Raw genomic sequence first — 21,927 nt, 5'->3', positions numbered from 1 at the left:
TTGATGCATTCAGTTCCCCTTCCAGGATATTCCAGTGGCAGATAGTGACTCAGATGTGACCCATCAGAGCATTTTATCACCTCGTCACAGTGATTGGTTCATAAAGAGATGTGTTAGCCAGGCCAGGCTTAAGTCTGGGACTTTGATAAATAGAAATTTAAAGAAAGCTCTTTCTCAAAGTCTTAATCTGGTTGGGCTGCTGTAACAGAATGCCGTAGACTGGATGCCTTACGAACAACAGAAATTTATTTCTCATAGTTCTAGAGACTGGAAAGTCCACTGTCAAGGTGCTGGCAGATTAGGTGTCCGGTGAGAACCTGCTTCCTGCTTCATAGATGGCCTTCTTGCTTTGTCCTCTCATGGCAGAAACGGTCATTAGCGGTCATTATCCATGTTCATGATTGCAGAGGCTGGGCTCAAAGGACTGTATTTTGCTGTATTCATGGGCAGTTGCTGTCATTTTTCTGCTGGTCCTTCGCATCATTTCTTTACAAATACCTCACTGACCTCTTTGGACATTTATGCGGCAACTGCTACACAACAGGTCAGCTTGGAGGCTTACGTTTGGCGCTTATTTCACTAAGATATGTCAGTGCTTTATATTTCCTCCTGGGTACGTTTCTTCAAAATACTTCTCTCTGGTCTCCAGCTCATCCTCTTGAGTCTTACTCCTGGATTTCTCTTCACCTGAGCATCTTTCTCTTCCCCAGTCTGTTCTGCAAATTTATCTGGCAGAGGCCCTGCCTTTTTCTTTCACAGCAAAGCTTCATTTCTCTGCCCAAACTTCAGCTTACTCATCATGCGCGATCCTAAAGTAGTTCTTCACTTGACTGTCCGTGACCCTGTAACAGCACTGCAGTTTCTTTTATCTGGGTGGTGACAAGCATTTTGGTGTGAGCCTTCTTCCCATTTCAGTTGGCAGTCATGTCTTGTCAGTCCTCCCAGTGCTCACTGAGTCCAGGAGACATGGACGAGGTATTTGTTTGTAGCAAATGTAGATGATGGTCTCTGTTTTAATCATGGATGAGGATAGTGATTTTTTAAAACTTTGCTTAAAAGTGATGGGAGTTGGAGGGTTCCATGCTCTCAGGGGAAGCTATCTATCATGTATGATTTGGTACACAAATCAGTGGGGCCAATTTGCAACAGGTGCCAAAGCTTACTGTCCATATAATTTTCTTTTATATATATATATTTTTTTCATATAATTTTCATATATGGACTGAGGTAGAGGTGTAACCTCATTTTTTTGTATGTGTATATCCAGTTGTCCCAGCACCATTTGTTGAAAAGTGTCTTCTTTCCCCTTTGAGTGGTCTTGGGACTTCCATAAAAAATAAGTTGACGGGGATTTTGCTGGTGGTCCAGTGTCTGGGGCTCTATGCCCCCAATACAGGGGGCCCGGGTTTGATCCCTAGTCAGGGAACTGGATCCTACATGCTGCAACTAAGACCCAGTGCAGCCAAATAAAATACATACATAAATTTAAAATATATTTAAAAAGTAAGTTGACCTTAGGAGACTTCCCTAGTGGTCTAGTGGTTAAGACTTTGTCTTTCCAATGCAGAGGACACAGGTTCAATCCCTTTTGGGGAACTAAGATCCCGCATGCTACACAGTGCAGCCGGAAAAAAAAAGTTAACTGTAGATGTTTACATCTGGACTCTTACCTGTTTTCATTGATGTATGTGTGTATCACACATTCCTGATCAGTGCTGTTTTGTCAAATAAGTTTTGAAATTGTGAAGTGTGAGTTCTTCAACTTAATTTTCTTTTTCAAGGTTGTTTTTTTTTTTCTTCATTGTGCTGAAATCCTTGAATTTCCAGTGAATTTTCCAGATGGTCAGGCCCCAGGTGAGCTTCCTGGGTTCCAAGTCTGTGGCCCAGGAATAGCATGACCTCATCTCCAGGGCTCTGGCCCATTCAGAGTCTGCACCTGTGACTTCTCTTCCTAACTGCCTCCCCTGAACTTGGTCCCATCCACTGAGTTCATGGACTGTTATCTTACCCTGAACTTGTCCTTTTAATAATGTGTCCTCCCAGCTTCTTTCTGTCCCCCCACCCCTTTGGCCACCAGGGTCTCAACCCTGTCTTGGTACGCTTGTTGACTCTGCCCCCCAGGCTGCGAATGTTCCTGAGCAGTAGAAACTTGTCATTACAGGAGGCTGCAGAGTTGGAGCTTCTGTCTGTGAACTATACTCTGAAGAAGTGGAAAGGTACATCACTCATCATGATGTTCCATGATGTACTGGAACATCATGCTGGAAAACTGCTGCAGCCTGGCCCCATTGGGTAATGACTCTGCTCCCTAAAGAGTCTGCCTTCTTACTGGAGTGGGTAGCCTTTCCCTGCTCCAAGAGATCTTTCCAACCCAGCAGCAGAAGTGAAAGGATTTTTACGGCAGTGTTGTAAGACAGCTGTGTCCTGTGTCTCTGTTTTTCTGTTCCCACTGATGGCCATTTTCTTTACTCTGAATCTTTTGTCCCCCTCCAAGCTTTCTTAATTAGACTTCCTATTTCCTCATATGTTCTGTTTGCTCTGGTTCCTGATGGATTTCTTCTCTCCATGCATCATTTCAGCTTGAGCTACTACTTGTAATTTCCTTCATTTTGTCCTACTCTCAGTTCAGAATTTATGTAGAAAGGGACTCCATTGGTGGTTCAGCCATTAAATATCATATTTCTTTGGGCAGAACTTCATTCCAGGTCACCCATAGCTGATGACTACTCTATAAGCTGCACTTGGGTCTGGTGCTTGGCCCTGGTCCAGTCACCTAGTCCTGGTCCTCGTCCATCCTGGGATGATCTGGGTTGCTTTGCACAAAACATGGTTTTCTCAGCTTCCCCTTCAGAAAGACTCAGGCAGGGCTGCTTCCTGAAAGGGGCTGTTTTCAGAGGAGGTTCTGGGGTTAACTGGTCTAGGACAGTAGCCTACTCCGGAGAGGGTGGGCTTAGAATTAAAGGACCAGATACCTTTCATTTTCAATATGCTGAGATGGTATGATAGCTTGTGGCCTGGTTAAGATGTAATTGAAAGGAACCAATATTTTTGTGTTTACCTATGACCATGGATGCTCTGCCTTTCCCAGTTTCTTTATTAAATTCCAGAATTCAAAAGCAAATACTCAGCTGTTCAGTCTCATTATGATTCCAGGTTATCAAGCTACAAGACATGTACTTTGATTTGTATTTCAAATTATTGCCTTTGTTAATTTTCATAGGGGTGCCTACTGGCACGTCCTAGTCCAGTGCTCCAGAGACTAGGATGTCCCCAATTTTAGAGCTCTATTCTCTCCTTCAGTACTTTTTCCCAGCCTTTTTGAACCCATGGCTTCTCCAAATATCGTTACTATTCTTTCATACCAGAATCACTCCTTTTTGTGCACTTTTTCTTGATCATGCCCTCGTAATACACATTTTCCTTCAACTCTCATGTTTGCCTACATGTTTCTCATATTTAAAGTATTTGCCATCACTCTCCTCGACATCTTTGCTGTGAACTGTGGAGCCATACAGTGTCATGGTTGGAGTGGACCCGAGAGTTCATCATTTTACTAAGGAGACCACATCTAAGTGACTTCTGGGAGATCACACTGTGCTTTACAATCTGGTCTCTTGCCTTTCAATTGGCCTGCTTACCTGGCTGTGCTGGCTCCACATCCTTCTGTCCTGATAGCTCTGCTTTTTCCCTCCTGTTCTCAATATGTCTCCTTATGCCTTACCCTCAAAGTGAATTTTTTTTTTTTTTAAGCTACATAGACTCCTGACAGTTCATTTCCTCAATAGGACAAGAGGTGAGTGACAGTTATTTTCTTCTGTCTTTTGGCAGCAGGTGAAAACAGGATGGCAAGTTCACAGTTGTCTCGGAAGCAGGACATTTCTGAAGAGTCAAAGTCAGCTGACAGGACCTCAGGCATACTTTGTGGACTGATTCTTGGAGGACCAGAAGCTGGGGCTGCCTGTGAAGAAGCTTTAGAGAAACTAAAAGTTCAACCGTCAGATGAAGAAGGAACCAGACTGGAAAGTGATTTCTTAGAAATAACACAGGAGGATAAAAAGAAATCTACAAAGGATAGATGTGATGAGTATAAGGAACTTGGGGGACATCTAGATCTGTCCTCCAGTCTCTCAGAACATCAGGGAGTTCTGAAGGGACAGAAATTATATCGATGTGATGAATGTGGCAAAGTTTTTAATTGGAGTTCTCACCTCATTGGGCATCAGAGAATCCACACTGGAGAGAAACCATATGAGTGTACTGAGTGTGGCAAAGCCTTTAGGCAGACCTCTCAGCTCATTGTCCACCTCAGAATCCATACAGGGGAAAAACCTTATGAATGCAGTGATTGTGGAAAGACCTATCGCCACAGCTCCCATCTCATTCAACACCAGAGACTTCATACTGGGGAGAAACCATATAAATGCAATGAATGCGGAAAAGCTTTCAGTGAAAGTTCCAAACTCTTTGACCACCAGAGAACTCATACTGGGGAGAAACCATATGGATGCAATGAGTGTGGAGCACTCTTTAGTCGGAGTAAAAGCCTTATCCGCCATCAGGTACTTCACACTGGTAAGAAACCTTACAAGTGTGATGAGTGTGGGAAAGCTTTCTGTTCTAACAGAAATCTTATTGACCATCAGAGAATCCACACTGGGGAGAAGCCTTATGAGTGTAATGAATGTGGCAAGGCCTTCAGTCGGAGTAAATGTCTTACTCGACATCAGAGTCTCCACACTGGGAAAAAACCATACAAGTGTAGCAAATGTGTGAAAGCCTTCAATCAGATCTCTCAACTTGCCGACCATGAGCGAATTCATACTGGAGAAAAACCTTTTGAATGTAATGTGTGTGGTAAGGCATTCAGTCTGAGTAAATGTCTCACTCGACATCAGCGACTTCACACTGATGAAAAGCCCTATAAATGCAATGATTGTGGAAAATCCTTCAATCAAAACTCATACCTCATTATTCATCAGCGAATTCACACTGGTGAGAAACCTTATGAATGTAATGAATGTGGAAAGGTCTTCACTCATAATTCTAGCCTTATGGTACATCAGAGAACCCATACTGGGGAGAAGCCCTATAAATGCCAAGTTTGTGAGAAAGCCTTTCGTGATAGCTCACAACTCACCGTGCACCAAAGAGTTCATACTGGAGAGAAACCCTATGAATGTATCGAGTGTGGGAAAGCCTTTAGTCAGCGTTCTACTTTCAATCACCACCAGCGAACTCACACTGGAGAGAAGCACTCAGGTCTGGCTCGGTCTGTTTCTTAAGACATGATTCTCTTAAGACAGCAAGAAACTTTAGGTTAAGGTTTCTATTTAAGTATGTTCATCCTGATCTCTACTTGGAACCACCTGTTCCATGTGTACCATCCCAGGACTTCCCTGGTGGTCCAGTGGTTAATGCTCTGGAGCATGAGTTTTGATGGGGAGCATGAGTTTTGATTCCTGGTTTGGGAATGAAGATTCCACATGCCACACAGCATGGCTACCATAAAGAGAAAAAATTAGAAAAAAAAATATGGACCATCTCCGAGTGCTCGCTGCTGGTCACAAAGGTGGGAGAGTTAGAGTTACAATCCTCCTTCTGTGCAATTGATCTGTGCAATTGCACTCTCCTAGAGTGCAATCCTCCTCCTCCTCCTCTTGGGGAAATAAGGACTACATGTTTCATGTGCTTATAGGTTTCCTTTTTCTTTTTTTGGCCATATCAGGCAGCTTGCAGGATCTTGGTTCCCCAACCAAGGATCGAACCTGTGCCCTCAGAAATGAAGGCATGAAGTCCTGGACTGCTTGAACCACTGGACCGCCAGGGAATTCCCTTTCACTTCTTAAAATAATTAACATCTAACTCAGTTATGCATGCCACGATCACATTCTCAAGGATAGAGATATTTCCTTATTCTATTCCACCTCCTCCATTTTACTCTTTATATAAAGCCATCCTCTAAGACTGATTTATTCTTTCTACCTCTTGAGTGTGGCCCTTTTAAAGCTTGCTTTAATCTAGACCCTCAACACTTGTGTTCTCTATGAAGAAAAGCTTTTCTTCCTGTTTGCCAGTCTGTGTCCCTTGAACCTTTAAGATCCAGAACTATATTTTTTTTAAGTGTTTTACTTTGGAAACTCCCAGGTTCCAGGGGAGACCCCATATGAACACACGGGTCCAGCCCTCAACTCTAATTTGAATGTGGCTGGTCATATCTTAAGTAGAAACTCTTGTCTGTTGAATGTTTTAATTTATTATCTTCTGGTTCTGCTCATACCCTACCACACTGAGTCTCTGGGGGAACAGATCCAGCACTGCTCGTAACTCTGAGCTGATCACCAGCAGCACCAGTAGGTTCTCAATAGAAATGAATATCCTCACTTCCTAGGAAAGCACTCAGGCTCTTGGTTGGAGGAAAAGGAGCTACATTTGAAAGCTACATCTCAATTTCTATTGGCTATTGCTAGTATTTTAAAAGTTAACTGATTAAAAAAAATTTTTTACCTGGATCCAGTTACCTCGTTCAATTAATTTTGGTTTGAAGAATTTTTTTTCCTAGTTTCATTTCCTAGCTTTTCTAGGTATACAATAAAACAGTAACGATTAGTGTTCTCTTAATTTCTAATCTGTGTGCCACTCATGTCAAGCATCAGCGTGAATATTTAAAAAAAAAAAGTTGAACAGTGAATAAAAGGCATATTCCATATCTTGTTCCTAATTGTCAGAAAGGTTTTTCAGCATGTCACAGTTGTATATGTGGTTCACCCTCATTGTTTCTGATAAATACTGTGTTAAGGAAGTTTTGTTCTATTCCTATTTTTAGATGCAGCAATATGTTATAGTGGTAAAGAACACAGATTTTTTGCCTGGAAACCTAGGTTGAAATCCTGCCTCCATCACTTTCCTTAGGTCTGTAATCTTGGGCAAGCCACTGGACCACCAGGGAAGTCCCTTCTACTAAGAACATAAACTCCATCATGAATGCTCTTCCTTTTGTCTTCCATGTGTCAAATGGAGCTACCTCATAGGGCCTTGAGGATAAAATTCATTTATAAGTGTTACTTGAAACAGTACTTGACATGTAGAGTACACATACTGTAGGAAGTTATCATACTTAAGTTATTAGGAATGGATGCTAAGTTCTATCAAGAACTTTAAAAATCCGTTGGTAAAATTTCATAGGTCTTATCCTTTACTCTTTTTGTATCAATTTTGTTGGCGGGTTTCCAAATAATTAAAATTGTCTTGTGTTCCTGGAATAAAATCTGTTTTCTCCTGGTGATTGTATCTTATTTTTGAAGTACAGAACTAGATTCAATTTGCTTAGCAAAATTAATTTGGGAGTTTTGTTTCTCTTTTATTACCTGGAAGAGTTGGCATAATAATAATACTCTTCAATATCTTTGAAGAGTAAAGATAACTGGGCCTGATCCCTTTTTGGGAGGAAGGGTATTGGGAGGGACATACCTTTAGCAGCTGTCTTAGTTGGAATTACTTAATACAATGCCATAGAGTGGTGGCTTAACAAATATTTATTCCTCAGAGGCTGGGAAATCCAAGATCAAGTTGCCAGCATGGTCGGGTTCTGGTACAAATCCTTTTGAGTCCTGGCTGCAGCCAGCTGCTTTCTTGCTATATCCTCATATTGCAGAGAAAGAGAGCAGCTGTCTCTTCCTCCTCTTCTTTTTTTTTCCTTTTCAGTATTTGTTTTTATTTATTTGGCTTTCGTGGGTCTTAGTTGCAGCATATGGGATCTTTGATCTTTGTTGTAGTGTGCAGGATCTTTAGTTGCAGCATGTGAGATATAGTTCCCTGACTCAGGATGGAAGCTGGGCCCTCTGCATTGGGAGCATAGAGTCTTAGCCACTGGACCATCAGTGAAGTCCTTTCCTCTTCTAATAAGAACATTAACTCCATCATGAGTGCTCTACCCACATAAACTAATCGAGTTGCTTCCCCAAAGCCCAACTCTACATAGAATCACCCTTAGGTGGATTATGGTGATTAGGGCTTTGACACATGAATTTCAAAAACACAGACATTCAGTCCATACATTCTGCCTCTGGCTTCCCAAAATTCAGGTCCTTTTCATCTGCAAAATAAATTAATTCCATCCTGAGCAGCCCCAAAGTTTTAATTCAGCATTAGCTTTAAAGTCTGAAGTCCAAAGTCTCTTCTAAACATTATCTAAGTCAGATATGGGTCAAATTCAAGCTGAGGCAATTCCTCTTCAGCTGTGAACCTGTAAAACCAGACAGGTTATATGCTTCCCAAGTACAATTCTGGGTGTTCATAGGGTAGACACTGGATGTCGATAAAAACCCACAGTCCTTCCCTCCTGTATTTCCCTTCTGTGTCTTCCTTACTATTTACACAGAACATTTCCCTGCCGACATTTGGGGTCACCAAATGTGGGTAATTTCCCCCACACTAATCCTGTGCAACACCAGCTGGGTGTCCCACAATTTACCCCAGTTCTGACACTGTGGAGACAGTGTCAAACTGCACAGGTCAAGGGATTGGTCTCACAAGATACACACACATACCAACGTTAGACACTGTTTCCAAGCCCAGGTTATCACCTGCTCTATTGACCAACTAGCTGTAGATTAGAGGTTCCTACAACCCCCTTTGGGGTTTAATTTGCTAGAGTGGTTCACAGAACCCAGGTAAACAGTTTACTTATATTTACTGTTTTTTTTATAAAAGGGTATGAGGATGGACACATAGAGTAAGATCTGAGAGGGTCCTGAGCACGAGAGCTGCTGTCTCTGGAGTTAGGATGTGTCGCCCTCTGAGGAGCTCTCTGAACCTGGTATTGGTTTTTTATGGAGGCTTCATCATGCAGGCATCTCCTTTATTAAGAGAACTGGGTGGGGGCAGGGGGAGCTGAAAATGTCAAGATTGAATCCTGGTTTTGTCTTTCCTGTGACCAGCCCTCACCCAGGAACCTACGCAGAGTTGCTTTATTAGAATGAAAGATGAGACTTCCTTGGTGGTCCAGTGGTTAAGACTGTGCTCCCAGCGCAGGAGGCATGGGTCAGGTTCAATCCTCGGTTGGGGAACTAAGATACCACAAGCCACACAGTGCAACCAAAAAAAAAAAAAAAAAAAGTAAAGCAATGTTCATATCACTTAATAAATTACAAAGATTTCAGGAACCCTGAGTCAGGAACCAGGGTCAAAGGCCAAATATTAGAACAAAAGGTGCTCCTGGTGCTCTTACCACTTAGAAAATTACAAGCATTTAAGGGGCTCTGTGCTAGGAACTAGGGGCAGAGACCAATGTATATTATCTCACATTTTAATTCCAAAGAGGAGAAATCCGAAGGGAAAAAGTGTGCTCGGTCCTGAGCAAATTCAAAACTTAGTTAAATGAGATCTTAAGGCTCGAGAATAATTCTTTTTGGTTCAGTTCTCTGCTTTCCAGGATTAGGGGTGATAGTCCCACCTTCTGGATCCACTGGCTTATATAGAGCTCTAGGGGAGTCTTGCTCCCAAACCTAAGAGTGGCTCTGCCCCCGTGAATTCTGTGGGAGTTGTCTGGCCTGTCTGAAACAAGTAGTAACCCTACCAGAAGGGGCTGAACAGCCTGCAGAGAGCGCTCTCACCACTCCCTTAGTGAAGTGCAGCGCACAGCTCAAGAGATGTTCCAGTCGATGGTAAGGTTTGTGTTTGCACCTTTTCTTTAGTATTTACACCTTTTAAGACAAAGCGTCCTGGGTTCAATCAACCAATTCAGTGTGAACCCTCCTTACCTCTTTCAGCAACGCTGAGTATTGCTGCCAATGCCTCTGGTGGTCGCCTGCCTGATCCTTCCTGTAGGCAAGTTACCCACAACATATTTCATAATTGCTCTCTATGGAGTTGCCTGCTTCATTTTTTGGGTCTCAAACTTCCTTCTCAGTCCAGAGGTTATTGTGGAACTTAACAATAAAACAGGCATCTTAGGCTCGGGAAGTCATTTCAAGATAAGACAGTCATACCCTCCCCCAAGGAAAAATCACCAGCAGTCATGAGCAGTTAGTGGTCCAGGAAGATTGAGCAATGACACACCCAGCCCTAACCACCATACGGGTGGAACATTAACCCAAGGGTGACCAGAATGGACCATAAAAGAAGCCCAGTTTCTCTCCCCCACCGGAGGCAGACACTTCTGGGTCTCTCCTGCTGCTCCCTTGCAGTGTACTTAATAAATCTCACTTGGTACCCTCACTTCTGACTCAGTAAATCCTTTTACCACCGAGTTGCTGGCCCATCACCACACCCCATGGACAGTTATCATTCAGTATCCCTGCCATCCAACAACACTTGGGATACAGCAATAAATATTCCATAATCTCTCTTTCCCATTCCTATGACCTGACCCAAAGATGGATCCCCTACCCATTACCAATAGAGATTCAACTCTCCCGGAGAACCTTCCTGATCCTGTCTTTATCCCTGGATCCAAAGGCATACCATCATCTTTTTGGAGGAAGACAGGAGGGCTTTTAGAGGGCTAGGGATGGAGGAAGGATGTGTATGAATTCCTGGCAACGGAGAAGCTGAATTCCACTTTCAAATCTTTTTAAGTATTAGTATCAGTATTTCTTTGCTATGTTAGAAAGTACTTTAAAAATTCAAACATCATCTTTGTAAAAGAGAACACATTTTTTGATTCCTTGTTTTCCCCCATGAAGCCGGGCTGAGTTTGTGACCAGGAGTGGAAAATCCTATTCTAGGGTAAGGGAGTTAGAGAAGGCGAGGTTCAGAAAAACAACCGGCACTTTACAGGAACAGAACACTTTAATGAGGTGAAAATGGGCAGCAGTCAGATTAGTGAGCTGCTACACTAACCCAAGAAAAGAGTAAGTATATATAGGCATATATGTGGAAAGCTACTGTATTAAGGTGGCCTGTTCTTCTCCAAGGTTGTTCGGAGTAGTTATCTCTTAAACAGCTGGGGCAAGGAATTTTAGAGATCAGCCAGAGGCTGGACTGGCTGGGAGCTGGGTGTAATCAGCCTTAATGTCCTTTTTTTTTGTTGTTGTTGTTTTTTTCCAGGTGAGAGAGCCCTTTGTTTTGCATAGAATGGTGGGGAGGACCTGGAGGGGAGTTTTAACTCCAGGCTATTTTGAGCCCTGTAACTTTCCTTCACCCGTGAGGACAGTTTTCTTTCTGTCACTTGGCCACAGCTGATTCTCAGTTGTACACTATGATCTTTCTTTGGCTGCAGTCCAGAGCACCCCTGCAACTCCCACCCCCGCCTCAATTTACCAAGACTTATCTCTTCACGTTTCAAAATAGGAGGTAAAAGAAATTCCCTGATGGTCCAGTGGTTAGGACTCCACACTTCCACTGCTGGGGCCTTGGTTCTGTCCCTGGTCAGAGAACTAAGAACCTGTGGCAAGGCCAAAATCAAACAAACAAAATAGGAGGTAAAAAACAGGGAAGGTAAAACTTTCCTCCTTTTTCAAAGTCAAAAGCTAAAGTGTTTTAAATTTGAAAACAAGCAAATGATTAAAACCCTTCAGCAACGCTGCAGGGAATCTATGTAAAAGGAAGGATCCTTCATCCTCAGGTTGTCAACCCTGGCTACACTTTGTGACCATCTGGGTAGTTAAAGAAGTAGGAACACCTAGGTCCCACCCACAGTTTTGCACTTAATTGAGAAACTCCCCCAGGGGATTATGCATGCATGCGCAGTCACCCAGCCTTGTCCAACTCTTGGCGACCCCATTGACTGTAGCCTGCCAGGCTTCCCTGTCCTTCACAGAATATTGGAGTGGGTTGCCATTTTCTCCTCCAGGGGATCTTCCTGATCCAGGGATCAAACCTATGTCTCCTGAGTCTCCTGCATTAGCAGATGGATTCTTTATCATCTGGGAAGCCACCACAGGGGATTGTCAGTTCAATTCAGTAGCTCAGTTGTGTCTGACTCTTTGTCACCCCATGGACTGCAGCACACCAGGCTTCCCTATCCATCACCAACTCCCAGAGCTTGATCAAACTCATGTCCATTGAGTAGGTGATGCCATCCAGCCATCTCATCCTCTGTCGTCCTCTTCTCCTCCTGCCTTTAATCTTTCCCAGCATCAGGGTCTTTTCAAATTAGTCAGCTCTTCACAGCAGGTGGCCAAGGTATTGGAGTTTCAGCTTCAACATCAGTCCTTCCAATGAATATTCAGGACTGATTTCCTTTAGGATTGGTTGGATCTCCTTGCAATCCAAGGGACTCTCAAGAGTCTTCTCCAACACCACAGTTCAAAAGCATCAATTCTTCAGTGCTCAGGTTTCTTTATAGTCCAACTCTCACATCCATACACAACTACTGGAAAAGTCATAGCTTTGACTAGAAGGACCTTTGTTGGCAAAGTAATGTCTCTGCTTTTTAATATGCTGTCTAGGTTGGTCATAGCTTTTCTTCTAAGGAGCAAGCGTCTTTTAATTTCATGGCTGCAGTCACCATCTGCAGTGATTCTGGAGCCCAAGAAGATAAAGTCTCTCACTGTTTCCATTATTTCCCCATCTATTTGCCATGAAGTGATGGGACTGGATTCCATGACCTTTGTTTTTTGAATATTGAGTTTTAAGCCATTTTTTTCACTCTCCTCTTTTACTTTCATCAAGAGGCTCTTTAGTTCTTCTCGCTTTTTGCCATAAGGGTGGTGTCATCTGCGTATCTGAGGTTATTGATATTTCTCCTGGCAGTCTTGATTTCAGCTTGTACTTCATCTGGCATAGCATTTCGCATGATGTACTCTGCATAGGAGTTAAATAAGCAAGGTGACAGTATACAGCCTTGAAGTACTCCTTTCCCAATTTGGAACCAGTCCATTGTTCCATGTCCAGTTCTAACTTTGCTTCTTGACCTGCACACAGATTTCTCAGGAGGCAGATAAGGTGGTCCAGTATCACCGTCTCTTCAAGAATTTGCCACAATTTGTTGTGATCCACACAGTCAAAGGCTTTGGCGTAGTCAATGAAACAGAAGTAGAATGTTTTTCTGAAATTCTCTTGCTTTTTCTATGATCCAATGGATGTTGGCAATTTGATCTCTGGTTCCTCTGCCTTTTCTAAATCCAGCTTGAACATCTGGAAGCTCTTGGGTCACATACTGTTGAAGCCTGGCTTGGAGAACTTTGAGCATTACTTTGCTAGTGTGTGAGATGAGTGCAATTATATGGTAGTTTAAACATTCTTTGGCATTGCCTTTCTTTGGGATTGGAATGCAAACTGATCTTTCCCAAGCCAGGAGATTATACTGAGCAGCAAAAATTAAAAGTCAGTGATTTGCAGTAACAGTTCTTTCCTACTCAAAGCCTGGTTTAGGAACACAACATGGGCACACTTGTGAGTTTCTCAAGAAATAGTCTTATTGCAGAAGTCGGACCGTTGAGAAACTAAGCACCACACTCGGAGGGTTGGAGGACTCAGGTTTATTAAGCCGGTGGTCCCAGAGGAGCTAACGCCTTCTAGTTCTGGGGGCTTCCAAGTTCAGGGTGAGCTTTATTGGTATAGTGTCAGTACACACAATTACAGTTGGCACTGGTTGATTGGTTACCTGGTTGCTATGGGATACGGGCAGTTACAGAGTGTGGGAGATATTATGGGTTATGTGCAGGGAATTTCCAAACAGAAACTCTTAGAAGCAGAAACAGAACATTCCATACTTATCAGAACATCTTATAACTATAAGACTCTAGGTGATCTTGTTCCTATCTCGGTGCAGCAAGCATCTTACAGAGCAGAATGAGCATGAAGTTATTTCTAGCTGAGTGTAAGTTTTAAATTTCTCTCTTCAGTCTTTACCAGCTTCCAGAAGCTCCGAAAGTAGAATCTGCAGTTAACAACTGGTTAAACCAGGGTAACCCCAAGTGATTTGTATTCATATGCACATTCAAGTTGGAGAAGCTCTGCCCTGGCTCCTGCCAAGTCAAGCGGCCCAACATGAAGGGAACTAAAGCTCTCAGGAACCAGAGTTCCAAGGACAGGCTCCCAGCTGAGGAGGGGAGAGATGGCCTTGCTGCAGGCTCTGTGCTGTGACTCTCAGAGAAGTCAGGTAGCAGCAGAGGCGGGCTGAGCTTCAGGAAGCCGGGCAGGACTTCAGAACAGAGCTGCTATCTGAACAGAGCAGAAGGAGGAGTCTGCTCCTGAGCTCTGCAAACGCTGGAGGGCTGATCTCCCGGACCTGGTGGACCACAGCAATCTGGGTGCTGTCCATGTTAGCTGCTGTCCTGCTGAGTAGTGCTAAGTCGCTTCAGTCATGTCCAACTCTTTGCAATCCTATGGACTGTAGCCCACCAGGCTCCTCCGTCCATGGGATTTCTCCAGGCAAGAATACTGGAGTGGGTTGCCCTTTCCGGCTCCAGGGGATCTTCCCAACCCAGGAATTGAACCTGAATCTCCTGCATTGGTTCTTTACCACTAGCACCACCTGGGAAGTCCACCCCAAACACAGGACCTGCTCAAGCTCCTCTTTCATGGGAACATTTTGTTCTCGGACAAAATAAAAAGCTCTTTTCTGTGGATGGTTATGAATGTGCAGCACTCCCAGCCCCACTCCAGCTGTCCCAGCCACCTTCAGTTCCACCCCTGAGAGACCAGTTATCAGGAACATTATTTGTCCCACAGTAATCAGTACCAAGTTTGCAAAGAACTGTTGACTTATGGAAAGACACACGATGAAAGAGTTGTGAGTTGGAGTTTTATTTGGGGGTCTTTCTGAAGACTAAAGCCCAGGAAAGAGTCTCTCAGTTGGCTCTGAGGAACTTCTCTGAAGAAAGAGGGGAGAAACCAGTTTATACATGATTTTGGCAAGGAAATACATGTAGTCAAGCATATGTCTTGGTGGGTGTGTCTTAATCTCTCAACCTTTGCAACCCTGTGACTCTTTGCAACCCTGTGAACTGTAGCCCACTTCTGTCCATGGAATTCTCCAGGCAAGAATACTGGAGTGGGTAGCCATTTCCTTCTCCAGCAGATCTTCCTGACCTAGGGATTGAACCTGGGTCTCCTGCATTGCGGAGGATTCTTTCCTGTCTGAGCCACCTGGGAAGTCCATATGTCTTGGTACTTAATTTCAAATGCATACATCAAAAGAAGAAAATATTGCAGATCATACAGAACAGATATCTCAAGTTAATGGTTTTAGTGCATTTCTATGTATGGGAAGATTAAAAAAAAATCCAGGGCCATTAAAATTCTTCCTGAGATATACATCTAACTATGTATAGGGTCAGGCTTCCCTTGTGGCTCAGCTGGTAAAGAATCTGCCTGCAATGCAGGAGACCTGGGTTCGATCCCTGGGTTGGGAAGATCCCCTGGAGAAGGAAAAGGCTATCCATTCCAGTATTCTGGCCTGGAGAATTCCATGGACTGCATGGTCCATGGGTTTGCAAAGAGTCGGACACGACTGAGTGACTTTCGCTATCTATGGGGTCTGCCTGTTTCTGTCAGGTCAGCAACTGCAGTGGGTTACAACTTAACCCTTGCAGAATTGGGTGGTGAGCAATGCTCTTTGGCTTAGCGATCCTCATTTTTCTGTGTCCACAGAACAGAGTTTTATTTGGGATCTGGGGAATTGCAATTTGGGAGACACAGTCTTGGGTAAAATCAGGGGCTTATAAAGGCAGAAACCACGAGATTGTTAAAGTTGTCTTGTAAGAATTATGATTGGGTCTAATGTAAAAAGGGAATATTTGCCCTTAAGGGATAGGCTGTCATAAGTTATTTAGGGAATGGTTCTGATAAGTATCTTGGGTTTCTGGAATATTGTGTAGATGTTCTATGTGCCTGCTTTTCAAAAAGCAGTCAAAAGTTCAGATTCCATTCTGGCTGAGATGTGTATAAGTCCTTCTTCCTCAATGCCCTCTTATCTCCATGTGAGTGAGTGCTCTTAGCAATACTGATTTCATTTTTATTTTTCTTTCACATATTTCAAAAGGAAATTAATGGACATATTAGGCGGAGACGAACAGTTCCTATCTTCCTTTTGGGTGTGTTGGATATTTCCAGTTGCATCCTGTCCCCCACTGCTGCCCCACAACCACCATATTCACTCTTGGTTCTTCTCAACCCTGCCTTAAGACTTGGGAAACTGACCTTCTTGGACTGCCCTCCAGCTTCCAGTTGGGTTATGCCAGTGGCAGGCCCTGACAGATCAGAAGGAAGCTCAAGTTTAGAAACTTGCTCCCCCAGGTCACTGTATGCTGGACTATGAATGTCCCTAAGCTGAAGGCTACAGCTTCTGTAAGGGAGTCTGTTTGTAGAGGTGGTAATAGCTTCCTGTTAAAAAACAAAATTCAATGGAGTACATTTTAAAGAGCTTGTTGACTTTCTTCAACAATTCATGAATCAGCCAGCCTAGCAGATAGAAAGGAGCCCTGAGGAGCTTTACAAAACAAAAGACTTTTATAGGCAGAAGGGAGCAGGAATGAGGAAGTTATATAAGGCAAAAAAAGTGGGTTGATTATAAGGTTACTTTCCTTTGTAAGGGAATGGCAGGGGTCTGTCAGGCAGATTACCTAACTAATGCTGATCAGGAAATTCCAGATGGACTGGGACTAGTTTTAACATCTCAATTGTGGCAGAGTCAAAACTTTTAGTTAAGTTTTATTTTGGTGGCTTGGCACTTCGCATGAGCTACTCCATTTGGGGCCTGTTGCTTTGTTTTTACCATTTCAAATATCGCTAGCCTTGAGGTTTTGTACCATATCTTTAACAGTTACACTTTTTATATATCACCCCTTGAACCCTTCTTAGTTATACTGTGCCCTTGGTTTCTCTTCCGTCTCATCAATAGCTCTCTGGTGCCAGGATCCACTCTCTGTTTCCATCCTTGGTGGCTGGGACATTGAAAAAGAATCTAGGGTGGTTCAGACAGGTGGAGCAGAGCCTCAGGTCACAGATGGAACGTCCCTCCTACTGAAAAATCAGTTGGGAACATGCTGAGGCCTGGCACTAGGATGCATCTACCAGAAGACAGCCAGGACAGCTCCCTGGCCCCTTGGCACAGCAGCTTGCACGTGCTCTCCAATGGGAGCAGGCCGTCTTTGTAGCATTGGCTCCACCCCCTCCAGGTTCTCTGGTGTTGTTGATAGAGGACATTTGCTCCTACAGGCGCTGGGCAGTCTCCTGATGTGGCTTCAGTCCTTCTTCAAGCAGCCTCTGTACCCCCAAACCTACTCCTCCAGGATCCCACAGATTGGCAAATAACATCACTTGCTCAACCACTAGGTGAGCTTTGTTAAAGCTCACCGATGGGGCTTTTAAAGACCAGACAGCAGACCCAAAATGGAGTAGCTCATGCTAAGCTCCAAAAGAAAACTTAAAGTTTTGGTTTTGCCAGAAGTGGAATTTTAAAACAGTCCCAGTCTATTAGGAATTTCCTGATCAGCACTAGTTCAGTAATCTACCTGATAATCCCCTGTCATCCTTTATAATGAAATCAACCTTGCAACAACCCATATCTTTTTGCCTAGTATAATTTCCTTGTTCCTGCTCCGTTCTGTCTATAAACTCTCTTGCCTTGCATAACTGTTTGGAGCTCATTTCTGTCTCCTAGATTGTATGCTGTTTGACTCATGAGTTTCCCATTTAAGGCCAATAAGATCTTTAAAATTTTCTTCATTGAATTTGTTCTTTAACAGTTTTAGTGATGAGAATAGGATCCAAGGGAGTCTACTAACATCCTCAAGGACAATGAAAAAAACAGGCACTGACACCACTGAAACCTTTTTTGGGCATGCAGGGTCTTATTTCCTGGACCAGGGATTGAGCCTGTGCCCCCTGCAGTGGAAGTCAAAATTCTAGTCACTGGACCACCAGGGAATTCCCTCTTGCAGCTTCTGAAGTGCATGGGTAAGCTTCTCTTGAATCTGAGTTCTCCCTTTGCATCTGAGCTTGCTGCACTCATCGATTTTCCAGGCCAGGCTTAACAGGGCAGCCTGGGCTAACAGGAGTCTCTAACAGAGCACCAGTCCTTAGCTCTTGGTCAGTCCACAGTACCATTTCTTTGGTTACCGCTGGCATCCACAGGTCTGTTTCCTCTTTAGTTATTGTTGGTTTCTGCTGATATACACACACATAAGTTAAAAGAAAAATAGATTTATTGTTAATGGGAATCTTGGAAGGCCAAGAAGCAAAATATGGGTTTACATTGAGCACCTAAAAGCTGTTAGAGTTTGCCATCTAGCCAAAGACCCCCATGCTAGGATAGATTGGTTAAGGAGTGGGTTAGATCAATACTAGGTTACCCTCCAATCTACAGAAAATTTTTGTGCAGTGAGGCGCCCAGTAAAACATAAAACACTACAAAATCTCCAACCCAGTGGTACATTTCTGTTAGGTGGAAATAGACTCCTCAAGTTCAAAAGAACTGAGTGTTCTACCTTCTGACACACCTGCTTATTTTATGTCTAAGAACCGTGGTCCTAGAAGCTATAGTTACATACAAAAATGTCAAAATCTTACTAAAGACAACTCGATTTACAATGGCCATTATGGAGAACATTCCATAGTTAGACAAGGTCATTCATTCAAGAAGTACGATTGAGGGACTTCCTGGCAATCCAGTGGTTAAAACTCTACACTTCCAATATAAGGGCTGTGGGTTTGATCCCTGGTTGGGGAACTAAGATCTCACATGCTACATAGGGAGGTCAAAAAAGAAAAAAATAAAATAAAAAGGGAATAAGAATTCAATTAAAATTATTTTTTTAAAAGTACAGCTGAAATCAAGGTTTCCCAAATCAAGTCAACCAAACGAGATACTTATTACTTTAGTTGATATGCAGAAGCCTCCAAAAGGCTTGAAGATTCCAAAATAGCTTCACAGAAAGAGTCATTGCAAAAAGCTAATGAAAAGTTAAAGGCACAAGAGATACCCAAAACCAAAGACTCCAAAACTGACGTGACTCCTGCCACTCCCATCTATCTTCCTTTACTTGAGTACTCACAGTCTACTAATCCTCTATGGATGAGTGGAATCACCTTTCCACTCTGAAGAGACTATTAAACAATTACTTTTTATTTTATTTTTTATTTGTAGTAAAATTTATTTTTGTTGATTTTCTTTAACAGAATTTCAAAGTAAGTCTGTGCTCTAAAATAAGCAAAAGAGGAGATATCCTAAATCTCATTAACAGATCTTTTTCACACTGTTCCTCTGAGTAGGGTGAAGGGTTTCAGGGTCCCCAATGGTGACACTCAACATTTTGTCCCTGGAGATTTTACCTATAGATACAGAAAGAACACGTAACATCAACATACAAGAATCAAACCATATGAGGGTACTATAGGAAGAAGCTGATACACTCTGTCCACCTCTTTAGGGTTGTAATGATAACGACTGACTTTCTTTTCTCTAAGTTCAGTCTTATTTTTTGTTTGTTTGTTTTTAAGTAAAATGTCAGAAGAATACACAGAAGAACTGTACAAAAAAGATCTTCATGACCCAGATAATCACGATGGTGTGATCACTCACCTAGAGCCAGACATCCTGGAATGTGAAGTCAAGTGGATCTTAGAAAGCATCACTACGAACAAAGCTAGTGGAGGTGATGGAATTTCAGTTGAGCTATTTCAAATCCTAAAAGATGATGCTGTGAAAGTGCTGCACTCAATATGTCAGCAAATTTGGAAAACTCAGTAGTGGCCACAGGACTGAAAAAGGTCAGTTTTCATTCCAATCCCAAAGAAAGGCAATGCCAAAGATTGCTCAAACTACCACACAATTGCACAAATGCTAGTAAAGTAATGCTCAAAATTCTCCAAGCCAGGCTTCAGCAATACATGAACCATGAACTTCCAGATGTCCAAGTTGGATTTAGAAAAGGCAGAGGAACCAGAGATCAAATTGCCAACATCCTCTGGATCATCAAAAAAGCAAGAGAGTAGCTTTGCGCAGTGGCAGTATCGTAGCCAACGAGGTTTATCCGAGGTGCGATTATTGCTAATTGAAAAAAAAAAAAAAGCAAGAGAGTTCCAGAAAAACATCTATTTCTGCTTTCTTGACTATACCAAAGCCTTTGACTGTGTGGATCACAATTAACTGTGGAAAATTCTGGAAGAGATAGGCATACCAGACCACCTGACCTGCCTCTTGAGAAACCTGTATGCAGGTCAGGAAGCAACAGTTAGAAGTGGACATGGAACAACAGACTGGTTCCAAATAGGAAAAGGGGTACATTAAGGCTGTATATTGTCACCCTGCTTATTTAACTTATATGCATCATGAGAAATGCTGGGCTGGAAGAAGCACAAGCTGGAATCAAGATTGCTGGGAGAAATATCAATAACCTCGGATATGCAGATGACACCACCCTTATGGGAGAAAACTAGAACTAAAGAGCCTCTTGATGAAAGTGAAAGAGGAGAGTGAAAAAGTTGGCTTAAAGCTCAACATTCAGAAAACTAAGATCATGGCATTTGGTCCCATCTGCTGCTGCTGCTGCTGCTAAGTTGCTTCAGTCATGTCCGACTCTGTGCAACCCCATAGACGGCAGCCCACCAGGCTCCTCCGTCCCTGGGATTCTCCAGGCAAGAATACTGGAGTGGGTTGCCATTTCCTTCTCCAATGCATGAAAGTGAAAAGTGAAAGTGAAGTCGCTCAGTCTTGTCTGACTCTTAGCAACCCCAAGGACTGCAGGCTACCAGGCTCCTCTGTCCATGGGATTTTCCAGGCAAGGGTGCTGGAGTGGGTTGCCATTTCCTTCTCCTATCACTTCATGGCAAATAGATGGGGAAACAGTGGAAACAGCGGCTGACTTTATTTTTGGGGGCTCCAAAGTCACTGCAGATGGTGATTGCAGCCATGAAATTAAAAGACTTACTCCTTGGAAGGAAAGTTATGACCAACCTAGACAGCATATTAAAAAGCAGAGACATTACTTTGTCAACAAAGGTCTGTCTAGTCAAGGCTATGGTTTTTCCAATAGTCATGTATGGATGTGAGAGTTGGACTATAAAGAAAGCTGAGCACAGAAGAATTGATGCTTTTGAACTGTGGTGTTGGAGAAGACTCTTGAGAGTCTCTTGGACTGCAAGGAGATCCAACCAGTCCATCCTAAAGGAGATCAGTCCTAGGTGTTCATTGGAAGGACTGATATTGAAGCTGAAACTCCAATACTTTGGCCACCTGATGTGAAGAGCTGATTCATTTGAAAAGACCCTGATGCTGAGAAAGATTGAGGGCAGGAGGAGAAGGGGATGACAGAGGATGAGATGGTTGGATGACATCACCGACTCAACGGACATGAGTTTGGGTAAAGTCCGGGAGTTGGTGATGGACAGGGAGGCCTGGCGTGCTGCAGTTCATGGGTTCGGAAAGAGTCGGACACGACTGAGTGACTTCACTTTCCTTTTCTTTAATAAGCATTAGGTCCAGCTTCTATGCTCTGCTAATCCCCAGACAATGATGAAAACCTTTCCTGGTGTAGTCCCAGTCTCACAAGACTAGTTACACATCCATAAATCTTAACCTATGAATGCATCTACCCTCATATTGTAGGTTAACTATAATAAATTGTCCCAGGAAGTCCCTGGCAGTCCAGTGGTTGGGACTTTGGGTTCTCACTGCTGAGGGCCAAGGTTCAATCCCTGTTCAGGAAACTGGGATCCTGCAGTCAGTGCAGGATGGCCAATAAATAAATAAATAAATAAGTAATATATATATATATTAAAAAATTGACCCTATGGTCCCTCATTTCTACTGCCTTCTCAGGATAAAATCTCTTGCTTTTCATACTCTTCAGAACTGTTCTCTATCTGCTAAATGGAATGCAGTTTGACTAATGAATTACTATTAAAGCCCAAAGATCTTTAAAATTTACTTAAATTTCGTTAACAGGAGGAAACACTGGAAGCTGTGGTCAGGAAGTTTGTGTGCCTGTGGACTGGGAATGAGCAACTGGCTGCGGTGGTGATGAGGAAAGGGACTGCTGC

At 43.1% G+C, this 21,927-nt stretch overlaps 1 protein-coding gene and 1 pseudogene across 1 annotated transcript; both read left to right on the top strand.

The window, feature by feature from the left end:
- Nucleotides 1–1,864: 1,864 nt before the first annotated feature.
- Nucleotides 1,865–7,356, top strand: ZNF852 (zinc finger protein 852). Its single transcript, XM_043886607.1, is given in 3 exon segments — nt 1,865–2,236; nt 2,238–2,292; nt 3,832–7,356. Coding segments are annotated over 3 exon segments (1,713 nt in total). The 5' UTR covers nt 1,865–2,029; the 3' UTR covers nt 5,283–7,356.
- A 12,523-nt stretch (nt 7,357–19,879) lies between these two features.
- Nucleotides 19,880–20,039, top strand: LOC122683394 (annotated as a pseudogene).
- Nucleotides 20,040–21,927: the final 1,888 nt, after the last annotated feature.

This window comes from Cervus elaphus, chromosome 24 (assembly GCF_910594005.1).
Source record: "Cervus elaphus chromosome 24, mCerEla1.1, whole genome shotgun sequence".
NCBI classification, from domain to species: Eukaryota; Metazoa; Chordata; class Mammalia; order Artiodactyla; family Cervidae; genus Cervus; species Cervus elaphus.
Note: the sequence above shows the minus strand (reverse complement) of the source record. Positions and strands in the feature narration are given on the sequence as shown.